This window comes from Pogona vitticeps, chromosome 8 (assembly GCF_051106095.1).
Source record: "Pogona vitticeps strain Pit_001003342236 chromosome 8, PviZW2.1, whole genome shotgun sequence".
NCBI lineage: Eukaryota > Metazoa > Chordata > Lepidosauria > Squamata > Agamidae > Pogona > Pogona vitticeps.
The window spans coordinates 28,503,045-28,519,982 of NC_135790.1; the positions used below are offsets into that span (position 1 = coordinate 28,503,045).

The 16,938-nt window shown below is 56.1% G+C and overlaps 1 protein-coding gene and 1 long non-coding RNA gene across 3 annotated transcripts in view; both read right to left on the reverse strand.

Annotated features, from left to right (window-relative positions):
* Positions 1–6,063, reverse strand: part of ZBTB16 (zinc finger and BTB domain containing 16) — a 143,719-nt gene extending 137,656 nt beyond the window's left edge. Inside the window, exons 1-2 of one of the 2 annotated variants that reach the window (XM_072979343.2) lie at positions 5,776–6,063; positions 835–2,152 (exon numbers count right to left, since the gene is read on the reverse strand). In XM_072979343.2, the coding sequence (XP_072835444.2) occupies positions 835–2,087 (1,253 nt within the window). In that variant the 5' untranslated portion in view covers positions 2,088–2,152; positions 5,776–6,063. Of the gene's footprint in view, positions 1–834; positions 2,153–5,493; positions 5,714–5,775 lie in introns of those variants that run through there. The other variant, XM_020793436.3, reaches the window with a different exon arrangement.
* A 4,821-nt stretch (positions 6,064–10,884) lies between these two features.
* LOC140701915 (uncharacterized) lies at positions 10,885–16,636 on the reverse strand. The gene is made up of 2 exons (XR_012080930.2): positions 16,176–16,636; positions 10,885–13,927 (listed from the first exon to the last, which is right to left on the reverse strand). It is a non-coding gene; the product is annotated as an uncharacterized LOC140701915 (long non-coding RNA).
* Between the last annotated feature and the right edge of the window lie 302 nt (positions 16,637–16,938).

Below are 16,938 nucleotides of genomic sequence, written 5' to 3' on the forward strand. Positions count from 1 at the left end.
AAAAGAAAGAAAGGCCTAGCGTGTCTGTTTTAGGCTACTGAAATCAATTAGGCAAAGGCTAAAATCAACGAGGCCCCAACGAAATAATACAGGAGGCACAACACTGGACAGAAAGCTCCCCATGTTGCTGAAAATGCTGCCTGGTTGTTCTAGTCTGACCTTGCCTCTCCCCGCTTCTTGCGAAACAGCTCACTTCTGTTTTGTGAAGTGATCGTTAGGAGGACCAATTGCAGGATTCGTTGGCTAGCTGTACAGCTCAAGCATGGAGAGCTGAAGGAGCTGTGTGCCTGGAGGGACAAATAATTCACTAAGGGAAGAACTCATTTTCCTTAATGTGTGCTGTGTCCCTTACACAAGTTTGAAGAGATAGGTAAAGATAAAGGTTCCCCTTGACATTTATTCCAGTCGTGTCTGACTCTAGGGTGTGGTGCTCATCCCCATTTCCAAGCAGTAGAACCAGCGTTTGTCCAAAGACAGTTTCCGTGGTCATGTGGCCAGTGCGACTAGACACAGAACACTATGACCTTCCCACCGTGGTGGCCCCTATTTATCTACTCGCATTTTTACATGCTTTCGAACGGCTACGTTGGCAGGAGCTGAGACAAGCGATGGAGGCTGACTCCATCGCGTGGATTCGATCTTACGACAGCTGGTCTTCCGACCTTGCAGCACAGAGGCTTCTGCGGTTTAACCCGCAGCACCACCACGTCCCTTTGAAGCGATACAGGCGGGATTAAAAAAAAACACACAAACTAAAAGCAAGATTTCACTGTGAAAAGAGACACAGACCAAAGGCCAGGGAGAGAGAGAGAGAGAAGGCGCAAAAGGACCTACCTATGTTGTTCCACGGTCTCGTTGTCCGGCAGCTCTGCCCCACAGACGCTGCACTGCTCGCCGCCGCTCCGGCTTTCTGTTTTGATACCCACGGCCAGTTCGCCGAGCTTGCTGAAAAGCTCCCTCTGGATGAAGCCTTGTGGAAGGAGCCCCCCATAGGCGCTGAAGTCCATGGAAACCGCGAGGGCCGGCTGCACGTGCAGCGCAGGCCCCATGGAGGAGGGAATGCTGAGCACGGAAGAGTCGTTTTTGTGATTGGGCAGCATGGAATAGATGCCCATGGGCTTCTCCCCGCGAGACAGCATGAGCTCCGGACCCAGGGGCGCCCCCGGGACCGCCTCAGGGAGCAGCTCAGCGTTTTCGTCCCGGGGATAATGAAGCTCGCGGGCGCTCGTGATGACGCTGCTTCGCGTCGGGGTGCCGGGCCCTTGCTTGCTTTTATCCTCAGCCTTGTCCCCCGCAGAGGCGCTGGACTCAGCTGTCCGTGGGCTCCCGTGGCCGGGTGCCTCCTCCACCTGCATGGCTTCCGTCTTCACCTCGGACACGCCCTGCAGGGGGTGGCCGCCGGCAAAGTGCGAGTCCTCGGGGGCGCCGGGCTGCAGCGCCCCTTGCAAAATGGACTGGCCGATGGTCATCAAGCTGTCGACGGCCGCCTTGGTGGGGCTCATGGCCGAGAGGCCGAAGGAGGTGGAGACGGAGGGGCTCTGTTCCACCATGGCCCCCGTCAGCCTGTGGCTGGCCAAACTGGAGTAGCCGCTCTCCTCACTGGAATGCTTGGAGAGGAGGATATTTTTCACGTATCTCGTCTTGCGCTCCTCTTCCTCCTCCGCACCACCATCGGCCATGCTGACCTCGACATCATTGTCTTCGGAGGCCTGGATGGTCTCCAGGAGCTTTAGGCACTGCTCCTCCAGGTACTCGATCTCTAGGATCTCGGCCGCGTAGAGGAGATCATCCAGGTCTTCCACTTTCGCCTGCAAGGTGGCCGTGTAGGCGTATTCCAGGATCTGCTGGAAGGTCTTTGGCGAGAGGAAGTCCAAGGTGTAGCGCTGGCTGCTGCGGTGGAACAGGATCTCAAACATTTTGCTGGTGCAAGCCAAGACAGTCCGGTGGGCGTGGAACTCCTGGCTGTCCACCAAGATCACCACGTCGCACAAGGTCCCAGCCAAGCGCATCTGGTTGGCTTTCTGCAACAGCCCCGTGGCATGGCTGGGGTTTTGCAGCTGGATCATACCCATCTTAGTCAAATCCATAACGCTCCCAGGGTGTAGGCATCAGGGAGTCTTGGTGAGAGCTGGCTTTTTGGGGAACCAGGTATCTGCCCAAAAGAAATAAACACATCAGAGAAGAAAGGTGGGAGGCAAGGGAAAATACTTATTTGAAGCGGAAAACTGGTTAAAAAACCATGCAACAATATGAAATAACACTGAGGACTCTGAAGTCAAGTGGAGCTTCCTAACTACTATGGGTATCCAGGAGTGGGAAAGTGTAAAAGTTACACCTTAAATTTCCCCTGGAATCCAAAGTGTATTTTCACATCTTAATATTCACAGACAAGCACACGGTGCTTCCAGCCGTACATGCGCTGTGTGCAAATTGAGCTAGCAAACCCCACCAAGGCTTTTGTGCATGGAAAACCCTGGAAAAAATATCAGCAGAGCCCCTTGCAGCCAAAAACCTGAGAGGAGAAGAAGACGGGCATCCTAGTGAACCCCCATGGCTTGCTTCGTAGGTCACCATCCTGCTTTTTGCCAGGCAGCAACAGAAAGCAGAGTGGACACCCCAAAGGCGAGCAGGTTTTATGGGGCAGGACTGTTTGCAGACAGCGGCTGCAGGAGCCGGCTGCTTCACCTGTAGGTCCCAAAAAGCTGCTGCCCAATAAAAGACGGGGGGGGGGGGCATTCCTAGATACGTTGTTTGTGGCAAAGGGGGCCCAAAAAACCTCCGCCCAGGTAGCCTGCCTGGAAATCCTCCTCTGGAGATGAAAGCCGAGGGCCCGGAGGGGTGAGTCGAAAGAGAAGGGGCAGGAGGACACGTGGGGTGGGGGGCCCCCACGTCCTTTGCTGCTTCCACCCCTGCTCAACAAACCCTTCTTTCAGGGAGAGACAATGGGAGCCTGAAAAAAAAAAGGGGGGGCGGAGAGGGAGCTGAGGAAGATGGTCAGACTGGACATGCTATAAAGGGGGGAGGGGTGTGCAACCCAACCTGGAAGCAAACAAACGCCCTGGGTCCACTCCGGACAAGCTTTCCCAAACAGACCCTCACCCCCCCTTCCTCTTGAAGCTGGGGGTGGGGTGGGGGGGAGAGCTCCTCATATAGTGTAAGCACACACCCCTGACCATCTGTAGCACTCTGCAGGGTCACTCCTTCCTCTGAGAGAGAGAGAGAGAGAGAGAGAGAGAGAGAGAGAGCTTTTTGCAAGTCCAGGAATGGGGCTCAGTGCCACCCAAAGGCCGGAGAGCACCCCTCTCTTTCTCTTCCCCCCCCCCGTCCTCTTTGTCCCTGGGAAAGCCACTTCTCGGAGGCCCAGAGGGCGGGAGGGCGCTCAAGGCAGGCCAGCCCTTCCACGCTCCTGGCCTCCCCACCGGCCGGCTGGGGCACGCTCCCTTCCACCCGGGTCTCTTCTCCTCCGGAGGGGGCGGCGGCGGCGGCGGCAAACCCACCCATTCCAACTACGGCCCCAATGACTGGGGAGGGGGAGAGAGGTTCCAAAAACTCTGCCGTATCTCTCTCTCACACACACACACACTCCACTCAGGGAGGCTGGCGACGACGAGGCGAGATTTCAACCGAGGCCAGCCAACTGGCCCCCGAAGGGTTAACCCCCACGGTGCATAAAGTGGGTTCAGCAACTTAAGAGCGTCCCCTTCCCCTCAGAAGCACAAGCACCCCACAACTTTCTCAGACACCCCCCACCCACCAGCCGTCCCCTAACTTCTCACAGTCAGGGCTCACGCCCACCGCTCCCCGGCTTGGGAAAATCTGGATTTCTAGCCTGCTCCTTCCTCGCCGATTAAAAAAAAAAACTGCCTAGAAAAGCGGGGAAGGGGGTCCTTTTGAGTTCCCCCAAATCTCCAAAGGGGCGCAGGGTGTCTCCCCCGAAAAAAAAAAATCCAAGGCGAACCTCCGCCACGCCTCCCGTTAGAGTCGCCGCCTTGGTCCGGCGAGTCAGGACCGAGCGGCTCCCGCCGGCTTTGCCATCAGCCGGCTCCGTTTTCCGCGTGAAACTCCGCAGCCGCGGAAGCAGGCGCAGCGCGCTCCGCGGCCGAGCTCTCCCACGCCGCGCGCCGGCGCCGCTTGCGCAAAACTGAACCGGGGGGGGAAAGAAGAGGAATGGGGGATTTTTTGGGGGGGGGAAGGGGACCTCTGTAAGCTTGCCTTTAAGATGCCTTTGAAGCAGCTCCGCGCCTCGTGTCGCTCAGAAAGAAAGAAAGAAAGCCGAGGGCCGGCGCGCTTCTTAGGCAGGGCGCGGGACGGCCGAGGAGGCGCAGCACAGAAGGCGCGAGCGAGCGAGCGACGCGCGTCTGGCCAGCCCGAAGCAAGAGGGGAGGGGGTGCACACGTGCACACACAAACATGCCCCCAAAGGAGCCAGAAACCCGGCGGAAGCCTGCTCCGCCGCCCGCTTGCGCCTCCCTGCCTCCGCTACCATCCACAACCCTCTTAAGCCGGCGGCTCCACGCTCCGGAGGGCGCCCCTCGCCCGGCGGGTTGGAATCAAAGAGGGCGCCCCTCGCTGGAGCCGCCGGGCCGCGCGCACCGGCGACCGAGGGGGCTCACGTGGGAGTCCGCGGGTGCGGAGGCTGGGGAAGGGGAAGGCGGCCGTGGCGAGGTGGGGTGCGTGCGCGCGTGCTGCTTCCACCCGGGGAATCGGACTTTCCCCCCGCTATCCCTCCCCCTCGAGGAAGGGCCCGGCGGTGCTCACCAGTTGCTTCCAAGAGCTCAGCAAAAGGACCGCGCGGGCCGCCGCTGGCCAGAGACCAGAGCCAGCTCGCCTCCCGGCGCCCCCCGGGGGGGGGTCCTCCTCCCGGGCGCGGAAGCCCCGGCCCGCCGCGGAGCGCCCGCCGGCCTTGCGAGGGAGGCTCCGCGCGCCGCGGTTTCCGCGATCCCAGGGCGCGAGCCGACGAGCGGACCTTTAAACGGGAAAACAACCCACCAACCCAAGCCCTCCGAGCAAGCAGGAGCGGCGCAAAGGGCATCCTCGTTTCTCCCCCCCCAACACACACACACCGTCCGGCAAAACAAAATCAAAAGAAGACCCTCCCCTTCCTCCTAAAAGACTCACAAGTTGGTATTCTCAAAACCTCTTCCCCCCCCCCCCGTCTCAAAACGAGCAAAACCAAACTCTTTGCGCTACCTTGGCGCCCCGGTCCCCTCCGCCGCAACTGCGCAGGAGCGCAAGGAAGAGGCCCCGAACTCGCGCAGATGCTTTCTCGACACCCACTCCCGTTTGGGGAAGGCGAGCCCTCGCGTCTCGCCTTCCCCGGCTCGTTCTCCCTCCCCTCCCCAAGGGTCCCCCTTCTTTCTTTCCGAGCATCAGTCGTGGAGCGCAAACGCTTCCTCCTGGCGGGCGACCCCACCGCCCCCGCCGCGCTGCCCGTCTTTCGCGGGGACGCCGGGGCCCCAAATCCCGCGCAGACACCCGGGACCGACCCCCTTACCCAAAAGCCGGGCTTGGCTTGGCATGCGCGCCTCTCCGCGCTGAAAGACGCCGCTCCGGGCGCTCGGCGCAGGCAGGCGCCCCTTCTTCCAGGAGGAAAGAAGAAGGCAAAGAAACTCCCTCCAGTTAATTAAGAAAGACAATTAAGCTGGGGAGGGAGAGCGACAGGCTATGGGGGGGTGGGTGTTGACGCCCCCCTCTCCTCGTTCCCGGCGTTTGCGCCCCTGCGCGCAATTACGCACTGGCGCAAAAGGCAAGGAGCGGCGCAAGTTTGGAGACTCACCGAGAAAGGACGGGCGGGCGGGCCGCTAGAGCCCCGGGAGCGCCGGCCGTAGCGGCGGCGGTGGCGGCGGCGTCAGGCGGAGCTCGCAGCGGCGGCGGCGGCGCTGGAGCAGGAGCGGCGCCCGCGGGAGCGGCATCGCCGGCGCGGCTGCCCGAGTTCGCGTCGCCCGCTCAGAGGCTCGGGCGCGGGCAGCGAATCACGGGCAGCCCCGGCCAGGCAGGCGAGGCGAGGCGAGGCGAGGCGAGGCAGGCGCGCGCGTCGGGGCCGCCCCTTCGCCTTCGTCGGCGGCCGCGTCGTCCTCGCCGTCGCCGCCGCCGCCGCCTCCTCTACGCCTCTGCCGCCGCCTCCTGCCTGCCTGCCTGCCTCGCCCCCTCCGCTCGCCCGCCCGCCCGCCCGCGAAGCCCCAGCCGGGCACCATCTTGAGTGCTGGCACCGACGGCTCCCTGCCTGCCTGCCTGCCTGCCTGCCAGCCTGCTCGCCTCCCCGGGCTCGGCTCCCGATCTCCGCCCTGGCCCGTGGCTGCTCGCCGAGGAGGGAGGCACGCGTTCCCACGAGACGAGCGCGCTCCGAGGTCCGGCTGGCGAGCCCAGGGAAGTCGCCTCTCGGAGAGTGGGGAGGGGGTCTTTTGGGGGGGGAGGGCTCCTGCCTCACCGGAAAGCAGGGCAAGCCTCACCGGTTGGACTCCGGCCTGTCCGGAGTCTCTTCCGAGCGGAAGGAAGCAGCGGCGGCCTCGCTTCCCAGTGGAGAGAGTTTGCCGGGTTCCCACATGCAAGGGTTTGCCAGCCCGCGCCGGCGTGAGGGGGTGGAAGCTGCCACGGAGCTTCCCTTCCAGGAGGATGATGGGGGGGGGAGAGGCGGGTACCGGGGCTGGCGTTTAACGGGGGAGAAGAAGTGCTTGCAGAACCCCGAGGAGGTGGCGGTTCCTTAGGTGGGAAGACAGAAGCGCTCTGCATATGGTCAGAGGCACGCCTCTTAGCCTCCTATTGGGTGGCGGGTCCTCGGGATGTTTTCCCGTTTCGTGATACTTCGGGCCTGAATCAGAGAGATCCCCGGACCCTGACTTCCACCCGTGGGACCCCCCTCTTCCTCCGGAGGACGGAGAGGCGAGCACCCGCTCGCAGCCGCGGATCCCGGGCGAGGCCGCGGGTGGAAAAGCCAGGAGCGCTCCGGGAGCGGGGGGGGGGGGCGAAGGGACGGGCGAGGGGCTCCAGTCTCCTGAGTCTGGAAAGAGCGCCCGGACACCCCAAACCCCGGGCCCGGCTCTTGGATCCGAGAATACCGGCCCCCCTCCGCCCCCTGGCCGGCCAGCTCCAGGCTCTAAGGGAGTGAGAACTCGGGCAGAAAACTTTGCGGGACGGCAGGGCGATTCCTGTGCGAGGGATTTCCGAGGAATGGGGGGACTGCTTAAAATGTGGTGCAGGCGGCGAGGGGGGGGGAAGAAGGCATCAGCTGTTTCAGCAAAGGCAGTCCAGGGGAGCACTGAGCCACGTCCCCCCCCCCCCGAGCTGGGCGAAATCTGGATTTGGGGATGAGAGAAAAGGTCCCGACTAGGCGGCGGGTGCTGGACAGCGCTCTGCCTTTGCCCGGATCAAATATGGAGGCGGCGGCTGCAGCTGCCGGAGGGAGGGAGGGAAGGAGCCAGCCAGCGCCGTCCCCCCCCCCCCCGTGCACGCTCCTCCGAGCTGCCTTCCTCCCTCCGCTCCGCCTCCCGCCTTTGCACCTGCTCTTGCCGGAGGAGGCAGCCACCGCCCCATCCCTCCCCGAAAACGAGCGCGCCTCCAGAAGATGCGCCCCCCCAAAAAAACTCAGCCCGAGACACGCCGGTTGCCCTCCCTCGGCCGGTGGCCCCGCAAGAGGCTTCTGCCCGGCCCAGAAATCTCCTCCCTCCCCCCCCCCCCCGGGCAAGTTTGGATTGCGCTCGGGGCTTTCTCCAGGATCCTTCGGCGGGGAAGGTAGCCAAGGTTTACATCCTGTGGATAGCAAGTCGCGAAACTGATGCCCAAACATCAGGGTCATCATCTCTATCCGGCCTTTCTACTAAAAAAATAGCGCTCCTGTTGGCTAAGTGGGACAGCACTTAAGTTCAGAACCAAAAACCACAATTCATAATAATGGGCCAGTTAAAATCATCACACAATCAAATCGTCACGCAGTCAAATCAAGTAAGAGTCGAGCACTGAAACATGTTTTGATGCCCGGAATGGGTTCGACCCATGTTTCTGAGCATGTGCAGAAGGCTTCGCTTCACAGCAGGCACCTTGCACGCAGGAGGCATTACAGGGTCTGAAGGCGAACATCCTTAACGCTAAAGGTGAAGCTGTTTCTCAAAATTATTTTCACCCGATTTCAGACTTTATATCAACCCTTGTGGGATTTCTACGCTGAACGGGTGATGTGTGGGTTTTTAATAACGCTTCAGAAACAAAGTTGAAATTGACGCCTGGCTGCATGGCTGCATTCAGCGGTCAGGGCCGTTTCCGCTGCGCTTCCTTGCAATATTAAAAGCTACTTAGTGATAAATGTGCACCATCAGTTCAGGGCTGACTTACAGCGACTGTTTCCAGGGTTTTCGTGGCAGAGAATACTCAGAAGTGGTTTCCTCTTCCCTTCTCCTGGGAACGGTCAACCAGCTTGCCCAAGGCCACCCAGGCTGGCTCTCTTCACAGGAGGCACTGCGGGGATTCGAACTCCCAACCTACCTAATTCATTGAGCTATCCAGCCAGCATATGAGGGAAGACACAGAAAAGAAAACCATTCAGAACGAATCTTCCAGTTCTGTTTTTTCTCACATTCATTTCCCCCCCTTCCCAAAAACTCAGATTCTTTCCATCTTGAACCACCAAGACATTTTCCAAAACTTTGGAAACCCTCAAGAAGAACTCAACAGAAACACTCTTCTTTCCTACCAAGAACTGTCCCAGTTTGGACCATCCTCCTCCCATTTGCACATGGTGGGCCCACGAGGCTGCAAGGAAAAGACGAGGCTTCCACGTCATGGCAGGACTCTGTCGTCGCTCCCTTTCTCTTCCGTGCTCCTGCGCGTGGCGCAAATAAGCCGTGGCCTCACGTTATTCCCCATTAAAATAGCAAAATAAGAAACAGAGAAGCCCTGAGGCTGGTGGCAAATGCAATCTGCAGCCGGAAAGTGTGCTCATAATTATAGTAGGGTTTAATGTATGCAGGGACCTGATGATGATGATGATGATGATGATGATGATGATGATGATGATGATGATGATGATGATGATGATGATGATGATGACACTCATTAAGTGTGCTCCTGCCTGCTCTCAAAGGTCTCACGAAAGGCAAGATGGCATGATGTTTATTAGACCGGTATCGAAAGGCTGAGCCTCTCCAAACCCGCAAGCAAGGAATAAATCCAACCACACAGAGTGTATTGTGTACACCTCTCTTACCTGGGGGCACCTGGGCTGCTCTCAAGAGTCTAATCCTCACCTGCAAAGCCATCTCTTTTCTGGATCCTCCTGCTTTGGTTCCTGTCTCCCTCCACAGCGAACACGAGGCTAGAAAAGCTACTTTTTGCCTATTCCAGCTGACAAATTCTGGGAATTGTTGGACAAATGTCCCCATTTTCCACTCCCAGGTCTGGCTTACCTGGCCCTGAAGTCCAAGCGACAAGGTGGCTGTCAACGAAGCCCCCTGCTCTGTGCAGTGCCCATTAGGTGTGCTCGGCCAGCCTTTGCAGGCAACCTCTTTCTTGGAAGCAGGAGGAGAAGAGCCCGAGTGGAGCCGATCCAAGGGCCACAACATGCAATTCCACTTTCTTCAGAGTCCATTCCCAACAGAATCAGGGCCGTTGTGTTTTAATTCTTATTTTCTGCCTCTCTCTCTCTCCACCCCCATTTTAACCTCAAGAATGCTACATTGAACATGAGGGATGGGGATGCTCTGGCGGGGCAGGGGTAACTATTAAATCTGTGGCCACTGCAGAACTGGACAAATAGCCCCAATCCAGCCCAAATCCACATCTTTTCCCTAAAACACCCAGCCTCCCTCCTGCTGATGATCCGTGGAAGACCCCAGGCCCCTTTCTGGCATCTCCTGCGGTGCCAGGAGGCGGCCACCGTGGGAACGTGGTCTCCCTTGGCCCCTGGTGTTCTCTCCATGACACATTCGGGGCCCACGTGCGAGTGTTGCTTCTTTTCCTCCCGTCAGCCGCTTGATTCTGCTTTCCTGATTCCATCTCGTTCAGCGGAAAGTCTGACAAAAGGAAGTGCCACTGCCAGCTGCCAGAGAGGGGACCCGTGAGGAGTTTTGCTTGCCTTCTAACTTTCAAAAGGCTGGAACGGAGCCCTGAAATTTCCATAACTCAGGGAGCCTCTTGCGCTGCTGCGCGCATGAAATTAAGCCGCATGAATGTCATTGGCCATAATGGGAGCCCCACAGTGAAGTCGCCGCGGAAAGTTAAGTCACTGGCGCCTTTAACCGTTGCTCCTTCTAGCTCTAGTATGAATATGAACCCGTTGCAACCCTCGGTCTTTTTACACACTCCGGTGCCACACGGGGGCAATTTGCCCACCGCCCGTCAAGTCCTGCCTATTTCCCACTCTACAGCTCTCTCCCATGGATGCTTTTAGGGGTCAATGGGAGGGTCTCCCAACCTTTAGGACCCCCTAAACCCTCCCAAGCTGGTTTCAGAGGTTCAAAAGCAGTTCTCGGAGAACAGCGCACACACACACCCTCCACACTCACACAGTGCCGCCTCCGCCTCCTCTCCCAAGTGCAACACACTCCAGAGATTTCTAGAATCTCCACCATGGTAAGAGTTTGGAAAAATTACTTTGCGGATTTACCACTCCCAGAATTTTCCAGCCCGGGATAACTTTTCCAAGCTCTCCGTCTCTCCAGTAATACAGTCGAGAACTTGGCTTTCTGCCCCTCAAGTCTTGGTGTTTGATGACCTGGAATCATTATTTATATTATTTTATTTATTTATTTGATTTGCATCCCGCCCAGCTGGTCTGGTCGACCACTCTGGGCGGCTTCAGGGTCCAATATGTATTTTAATATATTTTTTATTTCTTCCTTTTTTTTCTTATGTTGTCTGCTTTTTACAATTTTAACCATGGCTATGGTATTGGGGCTTTTTATTATTTATGCTGTAAACTTCCCAAAGTAGCCTCTGTCAGATGGGCCATATACATAGAAAATAAGTAAGTAGTTGTATTTTACCCCTATTTTGTCTGAAGGTTCTAGATGGGTTGTCTGGGTAAAACACAGGGGATAAGCTGGCCTTGTTACCCACGGAGATTCTAGTTTTCCAGAGATGAATATTTTAGAGTGAGGAAGAGACGCAGCGTGTCCTTAAATGACTCTGGCTCAGGGTTGGGCCCAAGACTTCTCTGCCCCTCAAGCTCAAAGACCTGGCTGGATGCAGAAGCGACTGGAGGGCAGCAGGCTAGTTTATAGAGAGAGTGAGGTGTGGCCTACAACCCTTGTTTCCAAACACGCCGCAGCCACTTCCTGCCCCCATCACTTGAGGGACAGGCTCATTCTGCCTAAAGGTAGGACCGGCTCCGCCATGGATGTCAGTGCACAGACGGGGAGGCTGAACTAAACCCATTGCAGTTGTTCTGGTCCATGATGAACAAATTGGCAACTGATACGTGTTTATACAGCAGCATCTTTCCCATCATATCTTTAACCCAAGCTTTGGGGAAAAGGTCCCTGTTTTTTCACTACAAATCCCAGAATCCTCTAACCGGCCTGACCTCTGGAACTTGCTCTTCTGTCCTCCAACAAAGACAGGCTTTCAAACCATAAGTAGCGACCTCAGGAATGTTGCATTTATTAAATTGAAGCATTTTTCAATGCTTTAAGCTGTTTTTAATCTTGATGAGTGTCCAATTGGTTTTTAACAGAGTTTTAAATTATATTTTTTGAACTCTGGTCATGTAACCCAAGGTGTCTGGCAGCAATCAAAATTCTGCAATAACGTTTATACTAACATTTGAACAGCTTTACAGTTCAAATGTTACTATAAATGTTGTTGCATAATTTTAATTGTTGGGAGACCCACTCGGATCCTCTAAGGAGAGAAAGGAAGCATCTAAGTATTATACACAAGTAAACATTAAATCTGTGGTCCAAATCAGGAAGGCTCTTCATTTAGCTCATCTTAAGAGCCCTGCGGCTGGATCATAGAATGATGGGCTAAAGCGGAGACCTTTCAGGAAAGGCATAGCAGAAGCCATGGGGTGGATGGCTGGAGGTGGGTTTGGCTGTGGGGTGTGGGGGGGTCTTACAGGCTGTGATCACCGACAGGCCAAATCAGGCTCACCCCCATGAAACAGCCCATAGAACAAAAGGATCATGGGTGCCTTACAGCCCTAATCCTGAAAACACTCGGAGGACCATCGTAAGCCATGAGTCAGGATCATACCTGCAGCCAAGACTGGCTGGCCCACATTCCAAGGCTTTATCTCCCCCCCACACATACAATCCCACAAAGTGCAGGGGGAGAAAGGAGAAATGTTATCCGCACACAGAGTCAGCCATGGGAGGAGAGCTTTCCATGATGGCGCACCCAAGCTGTCATGTTTATTTGCATCTCTTCCTCACTGACAATGCGCAGTTTGGTCCATAATTGCATTAAAATGTCTCCTCTCGCCACCTATGACCTAATCATCGCCACGGCGCCTATATTTAGATGCTCTGCTTTGTACCGCACAGCCCTGAAGCCAGAAGTAACAAGCGCTGCTCTTGATGTCTTAATACCTGGACGGGATGGTTTTCCCTGGCCTGGGGTGGCTACTGATTGGCTGACTAATTACTGAGGTCCCATTCCCACCCTTCCTCCCCAGTTCCCCAACCCCTTTCATCTCCCTCGTGTAAACGGTCTGATGTTTTACAAACCCAACAGGGGACAAAATAAAGTCGTGGCTCACCAGAGCGCAGGTAAATGGACTGTTTGGGACTACATGATCCAGAATCCCCTGACAGCCATGCCAGGCGCTGAAGGGAAAAGAAAGATATGCAAAGAGTAAAGCTAGCACTCCTCATCAGCACGAATCTTTGCTTATCATATTTAGAAGCCAACTTTTCCTTGTGAGAACTCAAGGCTTCACTTTAGCCCAACAACAAGACCTTTTTGGCATGTTTATTGCTCTATAGATTAAGCTTAAGTCACAGGAGGCTTGCACCCAGGGGAAGGGGTGTAAGCCTCCTGTTTTCTCCTGCCCCACCAGCTGGGGGGGTTCATGACCTACCAGCAACATTTTTTTGTCCCCTTGCCACAGTCACCGTACCTTAATTACGGCATTGGTAACAACAACCCTGAGGAGTAGCTTGAGCTACACCAGTGGTTCCCAACCTTGGCTAACCCAGGTGTTCCTGGACTGCAACTCCCAGAATCCTTCACCACCAACTGTGGTGGACGGGGGTTTCTGGGAGTTGCTGTCTAAGAACACCTGGGTTCCCACCTTGAGAGCCACGGAGCTACACGGAGTGATCCAACCCCTGTTCAATGCTGAAAGCCCACAAGCCTAGAGAGACAGTGTTCCTTCTGCCCACCCCAAACCCCGCCATGCTTAGAATAATGGTAAATCCAGATCATTTCAGAGGACGTGAAACAGTGGCCGGGTGCCTTGACCCAATGGTCTGCGGCTGATGCCTTCAGTAGCAACCAACAGCCCCCAAACCATAGTGCTGAGCTACTGGGGTCCAGCCTTCAAGCAGCTGTGGGAGGATCTCCCTCCTCCTGGAGAAATCCCATTCTGTGTCTTTTGAGTCCTTCTGCAACACCCAAATCCTGTCACCACACCCCTGTTCCAGTCACGGGCTGTTTACTAACCAAGCGGTCAGAACAGACGTGCACGGCTCTCTTCAGCTCCCGGCTAAACACCAACCTTGCGCTTTCCATCCTGTTTGGGCGTATTGCCATGCTGTGCCATCCAGACCCTTGTGGTCTTGGGGGGGGGGGGGCGTTTGAGGCCTGTGAGAGGGTCAAGGAGTGGTTGACCCACGCCCAACCCAGTGAGTTTCCGTGGCCCGCTGGGGATTTGAACTGAGATCCCCCAAGTCCTCATATCTGTGTCTCTCTCCATTACACCATGCAGGCTGTCCATATTGGCCGACATTTGAGACAGCCCTCTCGGGCTCCTGGGGAACCGGTCCGCCATCTTCACCCTGAAGAAAAAAAAAACACAGAGTTGTTGTAACTCTATTTAAGAAACACCTCCTCCCCCCCCCAGTCCTCCATGTTACTGGCCGGTTGCCAAGTTACCTATTAACCAGTTTTATTCCTTTAATATTTGCAGGAGATACAATAAGGCCCAGGTATCTTATCTGCCTAGAAATTCTTGTGCTGCAGTGACTTCTGATAACATTTGTACGCTGGGACCAAGGGCTGTGCAAAACAGAGGTTTATGGCCGAGGAGAAACATCCTGAAACCCGGGTGTTATCTTTGTCAGTCTGGTGGAAATCTGGCTCGTTTCTACCTTGTGCGTGCATCCTGTCCCGCTCTCGAGGGAAGAGGAGGTAGTCTACCTGGGGCACAACCCTGCACCAAGAGGTTTCCCCACTCAGCCCTCCCAGGAGTGGGAGCCCGGTGGCCGTGGCCCGCCTGCCGTTCATCTCAGGAAAGGCTGTGCAAGGAAGCCGGGAGCCGCCATCCTGCCCTCCTCAGAGGCCTTCGGATCAAGGCCTGGCGGCTCTCCTCCCTATCAGGCTCTGACGTCATACGCCTTAGGAACCTTCCGTGGACTTTGTCTATGGGCCTTGCTTGTCTGGGAGCCTCTCCCGGCAGCCGCGGGAAGGTCGCTTGTGTGACTCATCAAATTCCACACCATACCCTCTTGATCCAGCAAGCTGTCACCTGGTCACAGGCTCCCAGCCTACATGAGCTGCATGCTGGGGCTTTCTCCTAGCCAATCGGGTCTATGCGCCTCTCAAGGACCGAACATCCCTCTGCCCCCCCACCACCTCTGTACTGTTTTAAGAGTGTGGCTCTCATCTGGAACTGGACAGGAGAAAGATCAGCGAAAGACACAGCAATCCAGTTTCAGACCTGGTTATGGGACAGACAGACACAGCTGGGAGTGCCTTGGTGCATCATCTCCATGGGACGTGGGCAGCAAGGAGTGTGCACCTGTGGGACATCTCCATAGCTTCCACCACCACCACCACCCAAAGTACATTATTGGTCTTCTTCCTAGGAGGCACGGTTTTACCTTCTGGGAGAGGCAAGTCCAGAAAGTGAATGCGATGGAATTCCAGTTTGATGCCACAGCTTCTGGCCGGCAGGACCCCTCTGGGTGCTCTTCTCCCCCCACCCCCCATGTAATAATATGCACACACATACAGGGTCCAGCGGTTGAGTTTGTTCACAGTTTGGGGTGTGGTACCACCGGTACGTTGAGGGGCACCCAACTTTATTTCTGCTACCCACCTAAATCCAACATTTTCCTTCTTGGCCAATGTCTGCTCTAGTTGTGAACGAGATGTGGACCAAAGGGAAGCTTACGCCAAGCAAAACATACCTGCGTCTAAAGCTCGTGCATCCACTGAGCCCCTTTCCTGGAGATGCCTGATGTGGTCACAGTGACTCGCCCCATAGTTGTATCCCATTTGGATTCACTGTTCACACACCCAACATGGGTCTGCCTTTGCAAAGTGTCCATCTGGCCCCAAAGGCTGCAGCCAGACGGTGGACCAGGGAGCGCCCACGACCCCTTTGAGAGAGCAAAGAACCTCTTCGGGTCTGGGCTATAGGGAGGAGGGTGTTCTCCCCGATGGGAGGCAGGACCTTTTGAGTGGTGGCTCCCAGGCTCTGGAAGTCTCTGCTAAGGGAGGTTCAGCAAGGCTGCCCCCTCTCTGACTTTGGGGTGCCTGCCTTCTCACCCATCTGATTGAAGGATGAAGAGAGGACAGGGAAGGAGAGCTAATTTCGGTGTCTCAACCCCATCCTGCACAATCAAGAAGGCACAGACAAAGTGTGTGACTTATATACTACACCATAACACATAAAGCACTCTCTGGGTGTTTCCAATTTAATTATGAAGGCCACACATTGCCTCTCCCCAGTGAGGTTGGTACTCCATTGACCTCAGAAGGATGGAAGGCTGGGTGCACCTTGAGCTGGCTACCTAAGCGTTTTGGAATCAAACTCAGGTGATGAGCAGAGCTTTAACCGCAGTACAGTACTGCAGGTTGACCACTGTGCCATGAGGCTCCTCTTGGAAAGGTGTTCCTTCACACCAAGAATGCTGGCAGGGCCAACATATCTGTGGATGCTGATGAGGATGTTCAGGATCACCAAGTCCTCTTTCCTCCTGCATCCAATGGAAAACTGACATAAACCAGCAGTGGTTTCCATTGGAAACTTATGCCTCCTCTCTACCCAAACCCCCTGGTGAAGTGGGGAACTGGCCATACCTGCCGATTTTCCAAAGACTTTGTGAGACAGGATGGGGGTCTTCATCCTTGCAGCCCTTGAAGCTGGCAGGGTGGAAGCCTGGGAGGTGGAAGGAAAGGCAAGTGTCCCAGTCCAATAATACTCCAGGAATGCTGGAGCTCAAGAGCAGCAAAGCAGCCAGCACAACCAAAGACTTATATGGCTGAGGCCAGTTCTGGAAGGGAGAACCACTCCTTAAATAGCCCTTCCCTCTAGCTTTCCAGGTGAGCCTCATGAGGGGCCCAGCAGCTGCTACTCAGGCCAGGGCCTGACCCTGCAAACACCAGGCCATCCCTGAGTCAGGCTGGCCCCGATCCTGCAGCTGCCAGGGCGGTACAGGCCAGATCCTGACAGCAAGTAGCCAAAAAATGGCTAGCTTTTAACAAGCATAGGCCAGTTGACCTTGGGGGACATGGTTAGCTTGCATCCTCCTCCAGGCAGGGGGAGGCCGCCCCATGTCTTGCTTCCCCCCCCCCCCCGGGCAACAAGAGCAACTGGACGACCTCAGCTTTCTACCACCTGCTTATTTTTAACTAGAAGACAGGGGAAGCAAAAAGGGTGGATTATTTATTTTTAAACCCATTTCGCCAAAGAAGGAGGGAGGGAAGGAGAGAGAAAGGGCCACTCATTTCCCCTTTGGATTCCTGCCCGGGCCTCTCTCGTTGCACACGCCTCTCTCGGAAGGCAACAAGCTGCCGGTTGCCAAGTGCCAACTCAGGCTGTGAACAAAAGGGGATCCAGCCG